This window comes from Rhineura floridana, chromosome 9 (assembly GCF_030035675.1).
Source record: "Rhineura floridana isolate rRhiFlo1 chromosome 9, rRhiFlo1.hap2, whole genome shotgun sequence".
NCBI classification, from domain to species: Eukaryota; Metazoa; Chordata; class Lepidosauria; order Squamata; family Rhineuridae; genus Rhineura; species Rhineura floridana.
The window spans coordinates 26,540,733-26,561,396 of record NC_084488.1 but is presented as its reverse complement, the minus strand read 5'-3'; the positions used below and the strand labels follow the sequence as shown (position 1 = coordinate 26,561,396).

Here is a 20,664-nt window from a genome sequence, read left to right as displayed (position 1 = left end):
TGTATAGAAATAGGACAATAAAAAGGGAAGAACAAGAGCCCTATTCCAAAAGATTAGAAAAATGAAAGGCAAATTTAAACCAAGAGTAGGGATGTTGAATAATCAACAGGGGAACATACTCGCTTACCGAGAGGAAATAAAAGGAAGATGGAAGCAATACACTGAAGAACTCTATAAAAGAGATGCCAGGATGACAGATTCATTCATGGAGGAACCATATGATGAAGAACCAGAAATTTTAGAATGTGTGAAAGCTGCTCTTAAAATACTTGGAAGAAATAAATCACCAAGAATAGATGGCATACCAATAGAGCTGCTACAAGCTACTGAGAATGAATCTGTCCAAATTTTGACAAAAATCTGTCAAGAAATATGGAAAACTAAACAATGACCAACAGACTGGAAGCGTTCAATATACATCCCAATTCCAAAGAAAGGGGATCCCAGGGAATGCAGTAATTATCGAACTATTGCCTTAATATCCCATGCAAGTAAAGTAATGCTCAAGATTCTACAACAAAAGCTCTTACCATACATGCAGGGCCGGTTCTAAAGGGCGGCCAGGTGGGGCACAGGCCTGAAAGCCCCTGGAGCTACAGGGGGCCCCTCAGCCACCCCTCCGCTCACCTTCTGCGATCCATGGCCCCCCCATGCCCCCCACCTCCCACTTACCTGTCTGCAATTACCATTGCCCTTAATGAAGATGGCGGCCGCGGTTTCCCTAAGGTACTGAAGCCCCTGCCACCATCTTAGTTGATAGCAGAGATGCACACGCATAGTATGCACACATGCCATAAACAAAGATGGCGGTGGAGGCATCCCCTTAGGGAAACCGCGGCTGCCATCTTCGTTAAGGGCAATGGTAAAAGACAGCAGACAGGTAGGTGGGGGGCGTAGGGGTGCCACGGGCATGCGGTCGCGCACACACGCACACATGCACACATATGCCGGGGGCCCAGGGCAAGCTGATGCCCAAGGGTCCCGGCATTCCTGGAGCTGGCCCTGCATATATGGAGCAAGAAATGCCAGACATCCAAGCTGGATTTAGACAGGGAAGAGGTACCAGAGATCATATCGCAAACATATGTTGGATGATGGAACGGACCAAGGAATTTCAGAAGAAAATCACCCTGTGCTTTACAGATTACAGCAAAGCCTTTGACTGTGTAGATCATGACAAACTATGGAATGCTTTAAAAGAAATGGGGGTGCCACAGCATCTGATTGTCCTGATGCGCAACCTATACTCTGGACAAGAAGCTACTGTAAGGACAGAATATAGAGAAACCAAATTGGTTCCCAATAGGAAAGGGTGTGAGACAGGGGTGTATTTTATCACCCTATTTGTTTAATCTATATGCAGAACATATCATACGGAAAGCAGGACTGGACCAAGATGAAGGAGGTGTGAAAATTGGAGGAAGATATATCAATAATTTAAGATATGCAAACGATACCATACTACTAGCAGAAACCAGTAATGATTTGAAACGAATGCTGATGAAAGTTAAAGAGGAAAGCACAAAAGCAGGACTACAGCTGAACATCAAAAAGACTAAAGTAATGACAACAGAAGATTTATGTAACTTTGAAGTTGACAATGAGGACATTGAACTTGTCAAGGATTCAATACCTCGGCGCAGTCATTACCCAAAATGGAGACAACAGTCAAGAAATCAGAAGAAGGCTAGGACTGGGGAGGGCAGCTATGAGAGAACTAGAAAAGGTCCTCAAATGCAAAGATGTATCACTGAACACTAAAGTCAGGATCATTCAGACCATGGTATTCCCGATCTCTATGTATGGATGTGAAAGTTGGACAATGAAAAAAGCGGATAAGAGAAAAATCATCTCCTTTGAAATGTGGTGTTGGAGGAGAGCTTTGCGCATACCATGGACTGTGAAAAAGACAAATAATTGGGTGTTTGAACAAATTAAACCAGAACTGTCACTAGAAGCTAAAATGATGAAACTGAGGTTATCATACTTTGGACACATCATGAGAAGACATGATTCACTAGAAAAGACAATAATGCTGGGAAAAACAGAAGGGGGTAGAAGAAGAGGAAGGCCAAACAAGAGATTTTATTTATTTATTTATTAAATTTATTAGTCGCCCATCTGGCTAGCTGTTCAGCCACTCTGGGCGATGTACAAAATAAAAACATACAAATACATTAAAACATCTCAACAATAATAATAAAACTTAACCCACCCCAAAAGCCTGCCTGAAGAGCCAGGTCTTCAAGGCCCGGCGGAAGCTCATCATAGAGGTGGCATGGCATAGATCATTTGGGAGGGAATTCCACAAAGTGGGGGCCACAATTGAAAAAGCCCTCTCCCTAGTTCTCACCAGTCTAGCTGTTTTAACTGGTGGGATAGAAAGAAGGCCTTTTGAGGCTGATCTTGTTGAGCGGCATCCCTGATGATGCTGGAGGCTCTCCTTCAGATAGACTGGGCCGAAACTGTATAGGGTTTTAAAGGTCAGAACCAACACCTTGAATTGATTCCATAAAGGAAGCCACAGACCTGAACTTACAAGATCTGAACAGGGTGGTTCATGACAGATGCTTTTGGAGGTCACTGATTCGTAGGGTCGCCATAAGTTGTAATCGACTTGAAGGCACATAACAACAACAACTTCCACTAGATTGCTAGATCTCATGAGCGAACTGAACAGAATTTGGAATAGAGGTTAATCTCCCCTTGGCCTTTCTCCACCACACACACACCACTCTGCTGGAATGCCCCTTTGTCAGGACTTATGCTGGCCTCAGGTCAGCCAGCATTGGCTTAGCCAGGATGAGGGACTTCATATGGCATAGCCCCAGCTGAGCCCAGGCCAGGCTCAGCCAGGAATCCACTTATTCCAAATTCCACTCATCCCAACAGATCTTGGTTTTGGATTGCTCCCTTATTTCCATAAATGTAATTCTTAAAGTAATTTTTTTAAATTTGGGCTGAGCTCTCATGATGACTAGTGGTCAATGTCGTGGGGAGCGATTTAAAGAGTTGTGCTTTTGTTGTGATTTAAGAAACTTAATTTAAAAATTTAATTAGTTAAAAGAAATCACAGTTATAAATCAACTCGAAAACCAGGTTAACCTGAAAATGATTAGTCATAAAAGTGATTTAAATTTGTATTTGTTTTGTGGTTTTGTGGTTTCTGAACTCATAGAGGTATTGTTACAGGATTCAGGGGGGTTGTGAAGGATTATTTCTTTGGGTCCCCTTCAAGCCTGTGATCTTGTGTCTGGAAGTTGGGATATGCAACAGAAGAAACTTTTGGTCAGCCAAGTTTGTCAAGTGCACTCATTAACATTTGTAAGGATTGGCAAGGAGAGCAATGTTGGCCATGAGAACTCTTGCAGGAGAGAGGCCCTCCTACCCCCATCAACTTGCTGGAGGTCTCCTCATGCTGGAGTCTGGAAGTGGTCTGTGTTGGTCTGAGGAAAGGCTGGGAACTGACAACAGACAGAGAGACTGGCTTGCTCTCTGTGTCTGAACCCCCAAAGTTGTGGGCTAGCAAGATCTAGTGGACTTTAATGCTGTGATCCCCTCCATCTTAAGCTCTGGTTGTGTATATGTGTAAATAAACCATATCTCATAAAGGCACCACAGTCTCAGCTGACATTCATTCCAAAGAAACCAAATCCTGGGTAAAGCGTAGGAACTCTTGCAAGCCTCTCACCGCTTGGAGACTCGGGTGCATGCAACAGTATGTTGCAGCTCAGATTAGTGGGGGTTTTTTAATAAAAAAATACTATCATTTCTGTTTTTGTTGTTGTTGGTATATTGTTTGATTTTATTTCGTTATCCTGTTTTATTTATGATATTGTATGCTGCCTTGAGTGGGCATTTTAAACATATGTTGGTGGCAGCTCTAAAACATGTACCTAGTCATATTCAGCTGACTCCACCTTATCCCCCCGCCCTAACGTGCGATGCTTCCATATATTTAACCATGCCAAAGTAACATGGGAAGCAATTCAAGCATTGCTTCAAGCATAACCATGTGAAGTACAAACTACACAAAAGTGATTTCCAACGGCAGTCATCTTACTGTGGCAATGTGAGTTGGCCCTAAATTTTACACAATTTAATATTTGCTATATAAATAGCAAAGGCACAAGAAAAACAAAAACAGACCCACATTAGGGCAATATCTTTATTTAGCAAACCAAAATGTAACAAATCTGTATGCAAGCTTTTCAGTTCCGCTATATACGTGTGTATTACCTTCCTTTTTTTGCTTTGTTTACCAGCTAGCCTGAAGAGTTCTAAAGAAGTCAAAAGCCAACATTTTGGTTGGCCAAATAAGATATTGCCTTAATGTGTTTGATTTGCATTTTTCTCATGTTCCAGCACTGCTTCTTTTTCTTTTTATGTGATTTGGAAAACTCTGAATTTATCCATTCAGCTAAGCCGTCAGGACCTGAAGGAACTGGATCCTGAAGATGTGACTTTCTTCCCTAACAAAACATGCCATTCTACCTAAAGCTACCCAGTTTGGCTTCTATTGATGTTTATACCTGGCACTGCACCTAAAATTAATTTCTGCATTTGTTGTTATGACTATTTAGTTTTTCTTGTAAGCCTACAAAGAAACCTGTGTGTTTTGCCTAAGTGTGGTGGGCAGACCTGGGCAATGACTAGTTTCTATATCTGCATAAGAAGGAGAAGTAATGTTGTGTTTTTGTGTGTTTTTGTGCATTTCTGTGCTTTCTGTGATTTCTGTATAGCCTGAGACTTGAATAGCACATAATGCAGCCTCATTTGAATGTCTGTTGCCTCATCTCTCACTCCATCTTAAAACTCTTACAAGAGGCAGACAGAGATGGTTTCATCCCAACCATATTTTCTCTTCTTTCCCTATTTAGGTATTGCCCTAATGTGGATTTTAGTGTGCATTCAAATAGGTTCTGGGTCAAAAAAAAGATGCAATTAGTTACAAAAATATTTACATACAAACAAGTGACTGAAGCAACAAGCACATCTGTTGGATATGCTTTAACTTGAATTCCTGCATTGAGAAGAGGGTTGAACTTGATGGCCTTTAAGTTCTACTATTCAATGATTTTATGAGTTGTTAAGGTGAAAATAATTTAATTAAATGTTTCAGTTTGACTTTTCTCTTTCATACAGAGGGGTTTAGACCAGGCATTGGGTGCCAAAGTGACAATTCTAAGAATGCTGGAAACATATGTTAGGAAAAGAACTAGACTTTTGTGCTTGTGACAGAAATCACATCAGAAATCACAATAAAAAGGCTTGAACAACATTTTACAAGACACTTTAATTTAGATGGACTAAATTTAGATCAGACATGGAAATATTTTCAGTTGCAAATTCATCTAATCCTAGGACATTAGAAGCAAAAGAGAATTGCTGGGTATACAGACTAAACACCCTAACACACCTTGATCTTAACATGAAGGATAATACCTAAATTTATATCCTATGCTTTTACTTCTTGGTTAACTTTCTCTTGAATGTATTATATCAAAGATATCACCTTCCATCCTGGGAATTCTCTTTATTCCCAGCATTTTTAGAACGTTCACCTTGGCTTCCAATGCCTAGTTTGAAATCCAGTCATGACTAACAAACAGTGGAAGCTGAAATATTTAACTATTACTTTTAGCCTATATCTGTTTTGTTGGTCACTTGTTTACACATATGCACGGGCATGCACACACACAAACGTGTGTAATGTAAGATTAAACCATGTACAATTTTCCTATGTCTCTATTATCTTCTCCAATCAAAAGTAGAATTGTAAGCTTCTTGGAGCAGTGCCCGATCTTTTTAAAGGTATGATTCATTCAAAGGTACATTAATCATCCTTTCAGTCTGACAAAAGTGTCAAAAGAACAGCTGAGGACCAGACTGAACATGATGTGGTCTGCAGCAGCAAGAATATGTTAACTGCCATGGCAGTTCAAAGATGGCCCAGTTTAATGATTTGGCATAAGCTTTTGTGGACCACCATCTACTTTCTCAAAGGTGTGAGAAGTGGAATGAAAAATAGATTGCCAGGAGGGGCATTTCAGTACATAGTTTCCTAAAGTTGTATAGGCATGGGCCTTGGCACTGTTTATGAGGTAAAAAGACTTGTGCCTAATGTCAATCCTTTTATGTATGCACCTGCCTAATCTGAATCTGGTTTATGCTCCTGTTTACTTTAGACCCAAAATGTTCTCTATCTGTATCCTAGTTACTTCTGTGTTTCAGTCTGATGGATTTTATGCCCCCAGATATCCACATTTAAGGGTGTGCTACTGAGCATGCTTTTCAAGGTATGTACTAGAAAAACTCTTCCTGTAAAGCTATAATAGATGCAAAACCCTAGTCTGAAAAACAGACGGGACCTGTGCTCAAGATCTGTGAGTGAGGCAACATCCGCTGCTTGACAGCGGTTACCAACCAAGGTATAAGTTGCCTGCCACCAAACGTAACTGCCACCGCCCTGATGTAGCCGTTGAGAGAACTGGCCTGCAACCACGAGTGCAACAGGCAACAGCAAACCATCACTTCTCGCAGTTTCCGTCTCACACCCACCTTCTCTACAGCTGCAACCTCCACCCCTCCCGAAATTTATGACAATTCCTTTCCCCTCCTATTATTGTCAGGCAAAGATCCGCCCCAAGACGTGGCTTATTCCATTCTTTCCCAGTTGTGGGTGCAAGTGGAGACGACAGGTTTGCGGCTGGAACGAAGATACAAAATTATGTGAATTAAAATTATCCATTTTAATTACTGGGCTTCTGTTTTAAAAAGGCATAAGCGGAAGGTTTTAGGGCTGCGAAGAATAGGTGTCTGACGAGGACAGCTGCGTTTACGGAATGTAGTTGGTACATTCCAGGGTGGCTGAGGAAAGAGCGGGGGGAGAGGGGGAAGAAAGGAAGAGCTCGCGCGTCAGTTGACTCAAGCGGCGGCAGCGAAAGGGGCGAGTGGGCGGCTGTGCGCCTGGCTCGCGACCGGATGTTCCCGGAGGTCTTGAGACTGCAACAGTGTCGCTCTGGTGTGACAGAGGCCCCTGCCCTCTCCCCATTTCCCCCTCTGTGTTTTATTATTATTATTTCTGGCTTGCGCAAGGCGAGGGAAGGAAACGCCAGGCAGAGCCAGTTCAGGTTTGAGGAGCAACGACTAGCCCAGGCGGCAGCGGAGAAGACAAGTGGCAGGTTGAGTCACCCGAGGGCTGAGGCGATATGCCCGCGGTGCAGAAAACCGTGTCTGACCTGCGGTTCAGAGCGGAGGGTGAGTGGGGCGCGCTGCTGCTGGCTTTCTGGGGTGTCGAGAGTGGAAGGGGGCCGAAGACCGGCTGGCGCGAATTGTGTCTCATTTTGTTTGAGGACTAGGAGGGGGAAAAGGGAGATACGCTATCGTTGCCGCCGCCGCCGCTTGGTTGTTATCTCTTTCTTTATAAAAGTATTTATATACTATCATAAAATATCAGGGCGGTGTACAACAATATATTCAAATGCAGGAAAATGCAAGGTACAGGGAACATCTCTTGTTAATGTGGAAGGGAGTCCTAGACAAGGCAGAGTCGTTCGTCCCACGCCCCCTTTTCATTTCTTCCTTGGAGCTTCTCTTTTGTTTCTACCCTTTCTATGTTTTCATTCTTTAGTTTTCTTTCAATTCTTCAAGCATCCCCCGCAGTAGCGTCAGGACGAGCATTCAGATAACAAAAGATCCCCACCTAGCCCTCCGGTGCTTCTGTCTCCTCCCCCGCCGCCGCCCAGCCTTTCCCCACTTTGTCATTAAAAGCAGTGCGTACAGTGTGTAGTAGGAGAGTGAAAAGACCTTCTATCTAGCATCCCCCCCACACACACACATCTATTTCGTTCTAGTACTTACGCTACTTAATATGTCACCTTCCTTCCAGCTGTTCCAGCACCTAGTCTCCTTTATTCCAGGTATACATCCTGGACCATCTTTGAGTTGTCTCTCTGTTCCTCTGCATCTCGCTTGTAATTCCCCCCAGTCATCTAACTGCCCCTAAGCATAAGAAAATGGTCAGCATACCTGACACAGTGGAAGCCAGACAGTGGATATTCTCTGAATCCATTAATATTCCACTTTACCTCTACAGCTTTTGTTGTTTGCTACATACTTTCTGATAATGGTGGAGGGGTGCTATATATTGTTCTTATTGTGGCAGGGATAGAAGTAATAAATAATTCTCATTAGACTTGCACTAATAGTTAACCAGTGCATGTACATGTCAGTCATATGCACACACAAGGAAGACATTTCTGTATGTTCCAGGAATTCCCAGCAATGCAGAAAAAAATATTCATTAGTATTTATTTATTTACAAAAAGGGGAAAAGAAACCCAAAGAGCACTGAGTGTGCTCATTGCCTTTCAGGAGCTGCAAAATGTTGATGGCAGTTGAGCAACAGGAGAGAGATTGGCCTGATCAAGTCCTTAAAAGTTTGTGGTACCCTGAAGAGCTTTGAGTTTTGGAATAGGTACTTCACTCAATCCTAATTCCCCTCCCGTCCAAGGTGCTATGAGTTTTTAAAGGCTTTTGGAGTTAAGAGCTCAGGAAGGCAGATTTGGTAGAATTGAAGGCAGAGCCCCTAACAGCTTAAAGTATCCCAGAAAAATAGGATCAGGGATGTGCATCTCTCGATTCCAAAACTCCTTCCCTGGCTCTCTGATAGCGAGGAAGAAGGAAAATACACTCCTTTCATTTAGGTTTGGAGCTAGATGTAGAGTTTTCTGCTCACCAAGCCCCAAACCTCAGTCAGTGCTATAGGGCAATTACGCTACAGCACTGGACTGCTGAGGCTCAGGGCTCTGTACATAGGAAGCTATTCATCTAGCCCCAAAACACAGCTGGAGCTGGTGAGACAAAATTTCACACACTAACTCACAGTTTGATAATAAAAATAAGAAACTGATACCGGCAAGTGTTTGCTTGGATTTTTGTTTTGTTTGTATTCTCCCATATGCATATCCCATATTCACAAAAATGAAAGGGAAACTAGATAGTCATTCAAAGTTGCTGTTATGCCTTTAGTATAACATTTCTTACAGCTTTATAACTTTTATATAATATTTCATGTCTGAATGCACTGTCACAGTGCAAACATTGTGATAAGCTTATGTCATGCTGTGTTTCAGTACAAATATGTTTCTGTTGTCTCATATTTTCGCATAGAAGGATTGGATACATTTCAGCACTAAGCAGATAAAGGCAGACACAAGCAATACCACTTTTCATCTTGGAAATAGTGGATACGTTTATAAAACTGTTTGTGATGGGGATATAGAAAGCAAGAAACTTGGCTGAAAATGTTGGACATTAATATTTGATTATCTCTTGGGATTCATGTGCCACTTGGTATAATAAATAAATAATGAACCAGTTTATGGGACTAATAGTTAAATAGAGGAGCCTCCGTTTACTGGACTTTGTGTAAAAGCTAACACATTATTTGGCAGTTTGTGTTGTTTGGCAATTTCTACAGTAACCATAATAACTTTTATTTTACTAAATACAGTTAGTGTTCCCATGTTCATTTATATGGACCCATGTGTGACGTAAGGCATGTTATAAGAAATAATAATAACAGTATTGTCAAAAGAAGCTACTAGAAAGGTGGAACTTTGAATGAATGACTTTCATTTTTGTGGGCATGATTGAATGCCATATTTAGAAGCTGTGTTCACATATAATGTCTAGCCCTTGCTTGGCCATTCAGTAGTAAAAGGAAGCTAAGTTCCTTATTAACCACAACATACACATTAATTTAATTTCTCAGTTTTAAAAAGACTGTTCAAAATTCTGTTTTGGAAGGTAAAAAGAAAATTATTTTCCTAGTAATGATTTCACTCTCGTCTTAAGGCTGATGGTTTCTTTTTTCCTGCATTTATAAATCATGTGAACCAGTCAGGCTCTTTGAAAGGAATGGGAAATAAACTTTAGTTTTGGAATAATAATATGACAGTTTTAAACAGTAAACCTAAAATCTTTTTAATAGGCTTTGTAGACAAACATAAATAACAGACTTAATGCCATATCAGCATATAGAACAATCAGTATTTTATAATGTGTATATGTGAAATCAGGATTAGAGGATTATTTGACATTATTAATATAAATGTTGAAAAGAAAGGGCCAATAGACAACCTTATTTAACATTTCTGTTGGGTTTTGTTTTGTTTTACGCCCAATGTGCTCAGAGTGAAAAGTGGCACTTTAAAAAACAAAAGGTTTTGCTCTTATGATTACGGAGATAAACTCTGACTTTAACATATGGAGAATATCTTGTAAAATCTCAAAAGCTGAGGAAAGAATAAACAGGAGTTTCAGCGTTCAAGTGATTGGGTTTCAGTGTTTGGCACAGCTGTTTTTCTGTTCCCTAAGGGGCTAGTGGTTGATAGCAGTGATGAAAGGAAGATTGCCGTCCTGGACTCCTTCTGGGAGGAAGGGTGGGATAAAAATTTAATAAATAGATAAATAAGATTGGCCCTTGTCAGTGCCTGAATGGGAAACTACTGGAACCTTCATGTAAACTACTTTCAGCTTTTCAAGTAAACACAGGTTAAAAGGAAAATAAAACATCATTTCCCACTGATAACAGCCGCATACAGTAGGGCCCCGCTTCTTGGTGCCCTGCTTTTTGGTATTCCGCTAATACGGTGCCAGTGGGGCGATCAGCTGGAGGGGAGGCTGGAACTCCATGTGCTTCAGCTGATCTCGCCAGAGAAGGAGAAGATAAGCTGTAGCACGCTACAGCTGATCTTTTTATCTTCTGGTGCGATCAGACTCCCACGCTTGAGCTGATCGTGCCGGAGGAGGGGAAGATCAGCTGTAGCGCACTACAGCTGATCTCCTCCGGTGCAATCAGCGGGTTAGGTTCCTGACCCCCACGCTACTGCTGATCCGCTTTTCGGTGGTTTTCGCTTTTTGGCTGGTGTCTGGAACCTAACCTGCCGTATGAGTGAGGCCCTACTGTATCCTTTCCCATTATCTCAGTACTTGGTGAAAACAAAATGGGTTTGCTAGATCTTGCACTGAACAAAGATATATTTGAGGAATAGCAATATGGAATTGAACCGTTTCCCTGACACTAGAGTTAAGAATTCTTTCATTACATCCTCAAGTTAATATGTGAGGATACTGGTTAGCAGAAAACATTGTTCACTGAGTTGTTTCCTGTAAGTTCATGTATGTAATTTTAAGTTATAACTTGAAAGCTGACTTGCATGATTTTGTGATATCAAGAATGTTTGTGATATCAAGAATTTTATATGTAAAAATGTAAAATGGCTGATCTTTATTTTTCTGTTCAGTTCCCTGAACAAAGTTGACCAGTCTTTATTTATAACACCAAGAGCAGCCTTTCCCAACTGGTGGGCCACCAGATGCTGTTGGACCACAACTCCATTGCCAATGGTCAGGAAAGATGGTAATTGTGGTCCAACAACATCTGGTGGCCCACTAGTTGGGAAACGCTGACCTAGAGTCTCTGTCTTTATGCCTGTTTGCATGTGAACACCTCCATAAGTAAGGAAGCCTTTAGATGCAAGTTGGACAGTCTGAGGACATACTATTCTTCACAACAGTGGTGTTTGCAAGAACAGCTAAAGCAATCTATTCTTTGTATGATGATTGTAACATATAAACCATGTGTGATTTACAGTTACTCAAACATCCAGTAAGTCTTTCAGCAGGAAAGACCAGAAACCTATGGCTTTGAATAAGAGTTAAGACAACCCAGTCAAGAGCTCACATACAGTTTGTTTATTTATTTATTTATTTATTATTTGATTTATATCCTGCTCTTCCTCCCAGCAGGAGCCCAGGGAGGCAAACAGAAGCACTAAAAACACATCAAAACATCATAAAAACAGACCCTAAAATACACCAAGACAAAACAACTTTAAAAACATTTTTTTTAAAAAGTGTTTAAACATCTTTTAAAAAGGGTTAAAAAACATATTGTATTTAAAAAAACATATTAAAAAGCAATTCCAACACAGACGCAGACTGGGATAGGTCTCAACTTAAAAGGCTTGTTGAAAGAGGAAACTCTTCAAAAGGCGCCGAAAAGATAACAGAGATGTTGCCTGTCTAACATGTAAGGGGAGAGAATTCCACAGGGTAGGTGCCACCACACTAAAGGTCCATTTCCTATGTTGTGCGGAACGGACCTCCTGATAAGATGGTATCTGCAGGAGGCCCTCACCTGCAGAGTGCAGTGATCCACTGTGTATATAATGGGTAAGACGGTCTTCCAGGTATCCTGGTCCCAAGCTGTATAGGGCTTTGTACACCAAAACTAGAACCTTGAACTTGGCCTGGTATCAAACAGGCAGCCAGTGCAATTCTTTCAGTAGCGGGGTGACATGTTGGCGATACCCTGCCCCAGTGAACAGTCTCACCGCTGCATTTTGCACCAGCTGCAGCGTGCAGACCAACCTCAAGGGCAGCTCCACATGGAGCGCATTACAGTAATCCAGCCTTGAGGTTACCAGTGATGGACAACAGTGGTCAGGCTATCCCAGTCCAGAAACGGCCGCAGCTGTCTTAGCTGCCGAAGCTAGTAAAAGGCACTCTTAGCCACGGAGGTCACCTGGGCCTCTAGCAACAAAGATGGATCCAGGAGCACCCCCAGACTACGGACCTGCTGTTTCAGAGGGAGTACGACCCCATCCAAAACAGGCAACTGACCAATTATCCGAACTCTGGAACCACCAACCCACAGTGCCTCTGTCTTGCTAGGATTTAGGCTCAGTTTATGGGCCCTCATCCAGTTCACCACCAAGTCCAGGCAGCGGTCAAGGGCTTGCACGACCTCTCCCTATTCAGATGTTACAGAGAAATAGAGCTAGGTATTGTCAGCATACTGCTGACACCTCACCCCAAATCTGATGACGGCTCCCAAGGGCTTCATATAGATGTTAAACAGCATGGGGGACAAGATGGTACCCTGCGGCACCCCACAGCACAACTGCCAGGGGGCCGAAAGACAGTCACCCAATGCTATTCTCAGAAAGTGACCCTGGAGATAGGATCGGAACCACTGTAAAACAGTGCCTCCAATACTCATCTCACCAAGTCGGCCCAGAAGGATACCATGGTGAATGGTATCAAAAGCCGCTGAGAGATCAAGTAAGAATAACAGGGTCGCACTCCCCCTGTCCTTCTCCCGATAAAGGTCATCCATCAGGGCGACCAAGGCCAATTCAGTCCCATAACCAGGCCTGAATCCAGACTGGGATGGGTCAAGATAATCTGTTTCATCCAAGAGTACCTGCAACTGCTGTGCCACAACCCTCTCAATCACCTTCCCTAAAAAGGGGTATTTGCAACTGGTCAGTAGTTCTCACAAACCAATGGGTCCAGGGTGGGTTTTTTCAGGAGTGGTCGGATAACTGCCTCTTTCAAGGCGACTGGAACCACTCTCTCCTGCAGTGATGCATTGACCACAACCTGGATCCACTCGGTCAAACCCCCTCAGCCAGCTTTAATAAGCCACGAAGGGCAAGGGTCAAGAGGACACATTGCTGGCCGCATCATCGCAAGCACCTTGTCTACGTCATCAGGCCACATCAACTGAAACCGTTCCCAAGACGTTGCAGCAGATGTTGCACTGGACACCTCATTGGGGACTACAGTAGATGTGGATGGGGCATCAAGACTGCTACGGAGGCGAGCAACTTTACCCTCAAAGTGCCTTGCAAAGAATTCACAATGGGCCTCTGAAGGGTCTAAAACTCCATTCCTGGAGTTGATATCAACAGACCCCTGACAATACAGAAAAGCTCCACTGGATGGCTACCTGAGGATGCGATGCAGGCAGAGAAGTGGGCCTTCTCTGCCCTCACCGCCACACAGTAGGCATGGTTATGATGTTTTACTCGTGCCCGATCAGCATCACAGCACGTCTTTTGCCACTTGAGCTCTAGCCATCGTCCAGCCTGTTTCATTGTCCTTAGCACACTGGTGTACCAAGGTGCAAATCGGGCTCCACAATGCTGGAGAGGGTGCTCGGGGGCAACCGTGTCAAGAGCCCAACGCACCTCGCTGTTCCACAGGGTGACAAGGGCTTCAACAGAGTTACCTGCTCTATATCTTAAATGTTTAAGCTATAATTTTTAATTTCTAATTTTTAGGATTTTGATTATGTCTATATGGAATGTACTTGTGTTTGGTTGTAAGTCGCCCAGAGTGGCAGATTAACCTCTGCCAGATAAGCGTCTAACAAATCTCATAAATAAATAAATAAATCTACTGGGAGCTCCCCCAGGGCATTCAGGTATCCTGTGGATTCCATTAGTCTCCAGGGGCGCCTCATCTTAATCTGTCCATCACCCCTGCAGAGAAGGATCGGAGCCATAAGTCTAAAGTTCACCAAGAAGTGATCTGACCAAGACAACAGTTAATATCAAATACTTAATTAATTAATTAATTTGAAAGTGTATTCAATATAGATAAATGCAAAAGTATGTAAATACAGATCCATACTCCTATAAGGTGTATTTGAGCCCATTGATTGCAGTTAATGTAAATGTACCTAATACTGGCTTCTTTCAGACATGATGTCAAACCATGGTTTGATGTTAGATGAATGAACAGTGACAAGGGCTTGGGCTTCCTCCTTTCCCACAGGGCTGTGGAGTCAAGAGTCATGGAGTCGGAATCGGAGTCGGAAGCAATTTTGGGTGGAGTCGGAGTCGGTAGAAATGTACCGATTCCGACTCTGGCTTCAAAATAAAAACTTTCATAGGAATTTAGGAAAGTTTTCTTGTTCAGAAATTTTAATCAAATAAATATATTTTATGTTCTATCAATCTAGCCTGATGATTCACGTGGTGGTGATGAAATGCCTTGTGCTACCATTTTACTACAATAAATTTGTTATTACTAGTTAATATACATTTGCCATTTATGTTGGAGTCGGACAGTAGAAAAATAGAGGAGTTGGAGTCGAAGGTTTGGCGTACCGACTCCGCAACCCTGCTTTCCCCCCTCCCCCCATGAAGAATCTCTGGTTTCTTAGCAAACTCTCAATACACTCTCAGTAAAGGTGGCAAACCATGGTTTGTCCATAAACAAGGGCTTGTTCCTGGTTTGCTGACATACTTTTTGTGTGACCAAATCATAATTTGCTTCATGTACATGGATGCTTTGGCATTATACCTGAATACAGCTATTGTGTTGAGTTTTAGCAAAAGTGTTATGGAAACCAAGATTGTATGTGATGTATCTTTTATTGCATACAACATGTGAATCTTTATAAATTAAGGTTTAAAAAGTTTTAATGGTAGCTTAATTAGAGGTCATGGCTGGAACTTGATGATGATTAATTTAATTTATGTCCCATCCTTCACCCTAAAGTCCTGGGAAAGTCACAACAATTTAAAATACAACATTAAAAGCAGTTTAAAGCAAATTACAATAACAGTCATAGGATGGGTCCTAAAAATATACAAAACGAGTGTCAAAGACCAAGGTAAAGAGGTGCGTTTTCAGCATATGACGAAAACTGTATAGCAAGGTGCAAGATGCATTTCTGTGTGGAGGGAATTCCACAACTCTTGGGCCACTACCCCCTGAGCTTCTGAGGGGGCACCAAATATACAGTCATTTTCTAAACAATGTTAACAACAGTGTTTTGCACAGAGAATATACCAATATTTGAATAGAATCCCCAGAAGTTAATAGGTTCAGTGTTGTCTCCCTTTTTTAAACTTTGAGGAAGTCTGGTGTTAGAAAAGCTTTAATGACTATTTCTAGTTGCAGCGATACCAACAAATATCTTGTACCACCTTAAAGACTAACGTATTTACTGTGATATGAGATTTAAAAGGCAATAACCTGTTTTATCAGATGCATGAAGTGATTATAAACTGCTTTGATGTTTTTAAGTGAAATAGCGGTATACAAATATATTTATAATGAATTAACAGAGCAATTACAACTGAAACAAGGAAAAAGGTTTTTCAAGATGTGGGTAAATATGGGAAACAACCAGCAGACAGGAGACAGAAGCAAAATAATTTACAAAAGAGGTTCTTAAACTGTGGTCCGTGTACCACCAGTGGTCTACAAGCTTCATGCTGGTGGTCCATGGTGTGTTTTTGAAGAGCAGCAGCAATAGTGGCAGCTGCTCAAACATGATGTAAGCCTGGGCTTTCCATGTGGCCAGGACCCACCGACAGATGTGTGAATGGGTAAATCTTGAGCCCCCTCTTGCAATTTCTGTGGAATGAGCTAGCCTAGCCTGGCTGTTCCAAGTCCCCACTTTTCAGTGAGGTTAGAGCTGTGGGCCAGGGGTCCAGGAACTGCTAGGAGCCCCACATGTCTTCCTGCCAAACATTGATCACCCCTATTCAGGAAAGCTAGTAGAAGAGGTAGTGGCAGCTTTTCCCCCAGGGTCTTTCTTCTGTCCTCTCCTCTCCTTTGTAAGCTGACTAGTCAGATGGGATCTGTTCTTCATCTTCATTCCTCCCTCCTTTTCCTTGCACGGCTGTGGCAGAAGGAGTAGGGTGGGATGGAATGACCTGAGTGGTACTGGTTGGGTGAGGAAAGGAGGGAGGATTATGTTGTGAATCAGGTAGTCCCCTTCTCCTGCCCCTCCACTGCCTAGCAAGAAGGGATGCTGGCTTATTCTGCATGATCCCCAGGAATGAGTTTCCTCATTTATTTCTTGTTTGCTATCTTGCCTTCCTACTCCCTCACATCACTGCTCTTGAAACTTCTCTATCAGTGCCCAAACCTATGCATGCTTACTCAGAAGTAAGCCCCACTGTATTCAATGAGGCTTACTCTTGGGTAATATAGGACTGCAACCTCAATATTTGGGAGCAGGGGCTTCACCTGCTAAGTTTCTGTTTTTTATGTATCCATTATGTTAGCTTTTAGCTTTCCTTTAAAGAGCTCAAGGCTCTCCCCCTCCCCAATTTATCCTTACAACAGCCATGTGAAGTAGGTTAGGCTGAGAGAGAGTGACTGGCCAAAGGTCACCCAGTGAGCTTCATAGCCAAGTGAGGATTTGAAGCCTTGACTTCCAGGTCCTAGCTCACTTAATATCCTTCCATCTTACTCCACACTCTTGAAAAGAAGATGCAGAAGTGAACAAGCTGGGTGGGGTGGTTGAGATTCTCTTTCTCCTTAGAGTTGGAAGCTCACTACTCTGTAGCATCTTTAAGACAAACCAATTTAGGCTGCACTCCTATATGTACTATATGCAGTCCTGTGCACATCTACTGTTGATCTTTGTGGGGTTTACTTCTGAGTAAATAGGCATGGGATCAGCTGTATGATGCCCCATTTAATGCCCCCTCCCCTAGAAGCAGAAGTCTTCTTCAACAGCCTGGATATAAGGAGGGGTAAAACCAGTAAAGATTTCCAGGCTGTGAACAATGATGCTTTCTTGCAAGTAAGCATCCTAAAAAACATAGGCTTCTTTTTGAGTAAAGATGCACAGGATCAAGCTTCTAAGGCTACAGTTCTATGTGCATCTACTATTGATCTTGGTGGGGTTTACTTCTGAGTAAATGTGCATGAGATCATCTGCATGGTGAGGTTAGGGGAGAAAAAAATCACAAAACTGATTGTTTGTGAGGGAAAGGGCAGAAAAATAATTAAGTGGTCCGCCAAGATCCTTATCAGTTTTCATGTGGTCCATAGGGAAAATGTTTGGGAACCACTGATCTACAACAATGATGGTAACTCAAAACTGAGTGGCAGTAAGAAATAGAAAATAAAAATGTATACCATAGATTAGGAAAAAGATGCCAGCATGACTAAATAGTAGAATCAAGGGGCAACAAAGTTTCCTTTAAAAACTTTGCCCAAATAAAAATGCACAATCTCTAGAAAAACAAATGTAAATTGAGAACAAGGCAAGCAGAGAAGGAACTGCAGAAACAAATTGTTAAAAATGTAAAAGCTAATTAACTTAAATACATAAAAAGCAAGAAAACAAATAGCAGGCTTACTGGATGTCATAGATAAAAAGGGATACTGAAGGAAGATAGGGAAATAGAAGAGAAAGTAAATGAATTCCCTGGAAAGATTCCCAAATGTGAATTTTTTTCAGGGAGTGCCTCTGAAGGACTATGACAAAGACAAAAGGATGAAGTTTTAGAACTGACAAATTTAACAACTAACAAGGCACCAGGACACAATGGGATTCAGAAATAACTCAAATGTGAAATTGCTTATCTGTTGACTAGAATGTGTAACATGGCTAAAATTGCCCTTCCTGTTGGATCTGTCAGTTGGTTTTATCTTTAACAGCTAAACCGAACCTCCTATCGGATGCTGGGATAAACAATAGGGAATGACCACCATGTTCATTCCTTGCTTGTGAGCCTTCTGGGATACCTAGCTGAGTTGGAAACAGAATGACCTTGAATTATTATATCCTTATGTACACTTGAATCATAAAAATATTAATACTGTTTATTAGCTATGAGTGTGTGTGTCATAAGAAACATAAGAAGAGCCTTGCTGGATCAGATCATAGACCCATGTAGTTCAGCATTCTGTTCCCATAGTAGCCAGCCAGATGCTTTTGAAAAGCTCACAAGCAGGACATAAGCACAATAGCCCTCTCCTGCTCGTATTCTCTCAGTTCCTTGCTTCCTGAAAATGTCTGTTCAGAAATAAATGCAGTGCCTTGCAAAATTACTCAGACCCCTGACCAATGCTCTTATATTACTGAATTACAAATGGTACATTGTAATTTCATTCCGTATATTTTATATTGAAGCACTGAAACTCAAAATCAATTATTGTAAGGTGACATTCGTTTTATGTTGGGAAATGTTTGTAAGAAACATAAAACACTGAAAGATGTTGCTTGCATAAGTATTCAACCCTTCCCATTAACATTTGGTAGAGCCAACCTTTTGCTGCAATAATAGCTTTAAGTCTTTTGGGGTAGGTATGTACCAACTTTGCACATGGTGTCAGAGGGATTTTAGCCCATTCTTCTTGGCACATTTGCTCCAGAGCGTTCAGGTTGGTTGGACATCACTTGTGGAATGCAATTTTCAAAGAGTACCACAGATTCTCAATGGGATTGAGATCAGGACTTTGAGTGGGCCACTGTAGGACATTCACCTTTTTGTTCTTGAGCCACTCCAATGTTGCTTTAGGTTTGTGCTTGGGACCATTGTCCTACTGAAAAGTGAATTTCCTCCCAAGCTTCAGTTTTTTAGTGGACTAAAGCAGATTCTCTTGCAGTATTTCCCTGTATTTTGCTCCATCCATTCTTCCTTCAATTTTAACAAGATGCCCAGTCCCTCCTGATGAGAAACATCCCCACAACATGATGCTGCCACCACCATACTTCACTGTAGGGATGGTGTGTCTTGAGGCATGGGCAATGTTAAGTTTGTGCCACACATAGCGCTTTGAGTTTTGGCCAAAAACCTCTATCTTGGTCTTATCTGACCACAAAACCTTTTTGAGTAACGGCTTCTTTCTTGCCACGCTCCCATACAGGCCGGTGTTATGCAGAGCTCTTGATATGGTTGACTGGTGCACCATTCCTCCACTCCCAGCCACTGAACTCTGTAACTCCTTCAAAGTGATTGTTGGCCTCTTTGTGGCTTCTCTCACAAGTCTCCTCCTTGTTCGAGCGCTGAGTTTTGAGGGACAGCTTTTTCTTGGCAGTGCCTGGGTGGTGTGATGCAGCTTCCACTTCCTGATTGTTGATCCAATTGTGCTCACTGGGATATCCAAACACTTGGATATTATTTTGTACCCTTTTCCTAATCTATGCATTTGTATTACATTATCTCTCACTTCCGTAGAATGCTCTTTGGTCTTTATTTTCCTTCAAATCCACAGCCTGACCAATGATCCCTCAACAGTGGAGCTTTTATCCTGACAATGTGACAGCAACTTAATGGTTTCATAGGTGGAGGCCATTGGTAAGGTAATTGTGTCCTTGATAGGGCAATTTCTTTCATCTGTGTAAACTGGGAGCTTTTACAACACAGAGGTTGAATACTTACGCAAGCAACATGTTTCAGTTTTTTATGTTTCTTACAAACATTTCCCAACATAAAACGAATGTCACCTTACAATAATTAATTTTGAGTTTCAGTGTTTCAAAGTAAAATATCATCCAGAACAAAATTACAATGTACCATTTGTAACTCAGTAATATGAGAGCATTGGTCAGGGTCTGATTACTTCTGCAAGGCACTGTATCTTCCCTACATTTTCTGTAGTGGATAGATGTAATGTCCTCGTTTAGTACAACTTTCACTTCCCTGTCAGACCAGGGCTGTGGAGTCGGTACATCAAACCTCCGACTCAGACTCCTCTATTTTTCTACTGTCCGACTCTTGACTCCTTCATAAATGGCAAATGTATATTTATTTATTTATTTATTTATTTATTTATTTATTTATTTATTATTTGATTTATATCCTGCCCTTCCTCCCAACAGGAGCCCAGGGCGGCAAACAGAAACGCTAAAAACACTTTAAGACATCATAAAAAGACCTTAAAATACATTAAAGCAAAAAATTTAAATTATTAATTTTATTTTGAAGTTGGAGTCAGTACATTTCTACCGACTCCGACTCTACCCAAAATTGCTTCTGACTCCACAGCCCTGTGTCAGACAGTGGCTCACTACCTCCGTAGCTACTTTCCTCCTCCTGGTGTATTTTT

The 20,664-nt window shown here is 41.9% G+C and overlaps 1 protein-coding gene across 3 annotated transcripts in view; it reads left to right on the top strand.

Moving 5' to 3' along the window:
- The first annotated feature begins 6,935 nt into the window (after positions 1-6,935).
- The window catches only part of ATP8A1 (ATPase phospholipid transporting 8A1), a 191,980-nt gene continuing 178,251 nt past the window's right edge, over positions 6,936-20,664 (top strand). For all 3 annotated transcript variants that reach the window (XM_061584305.1, XM_061584306.1, XM_061584304.1), the window contains exon 1: positions 6,936-7,260. In XM_061584305.1, the coding sequence (XP_061440289.1) occupies positions 7,212-7,260 (49 nt within the window). In that variant the 5' untranslated portion in view covers positions 6,936-7,211. The remainder of the gene's footprint in view (positions 7,261-20,664) is intronic.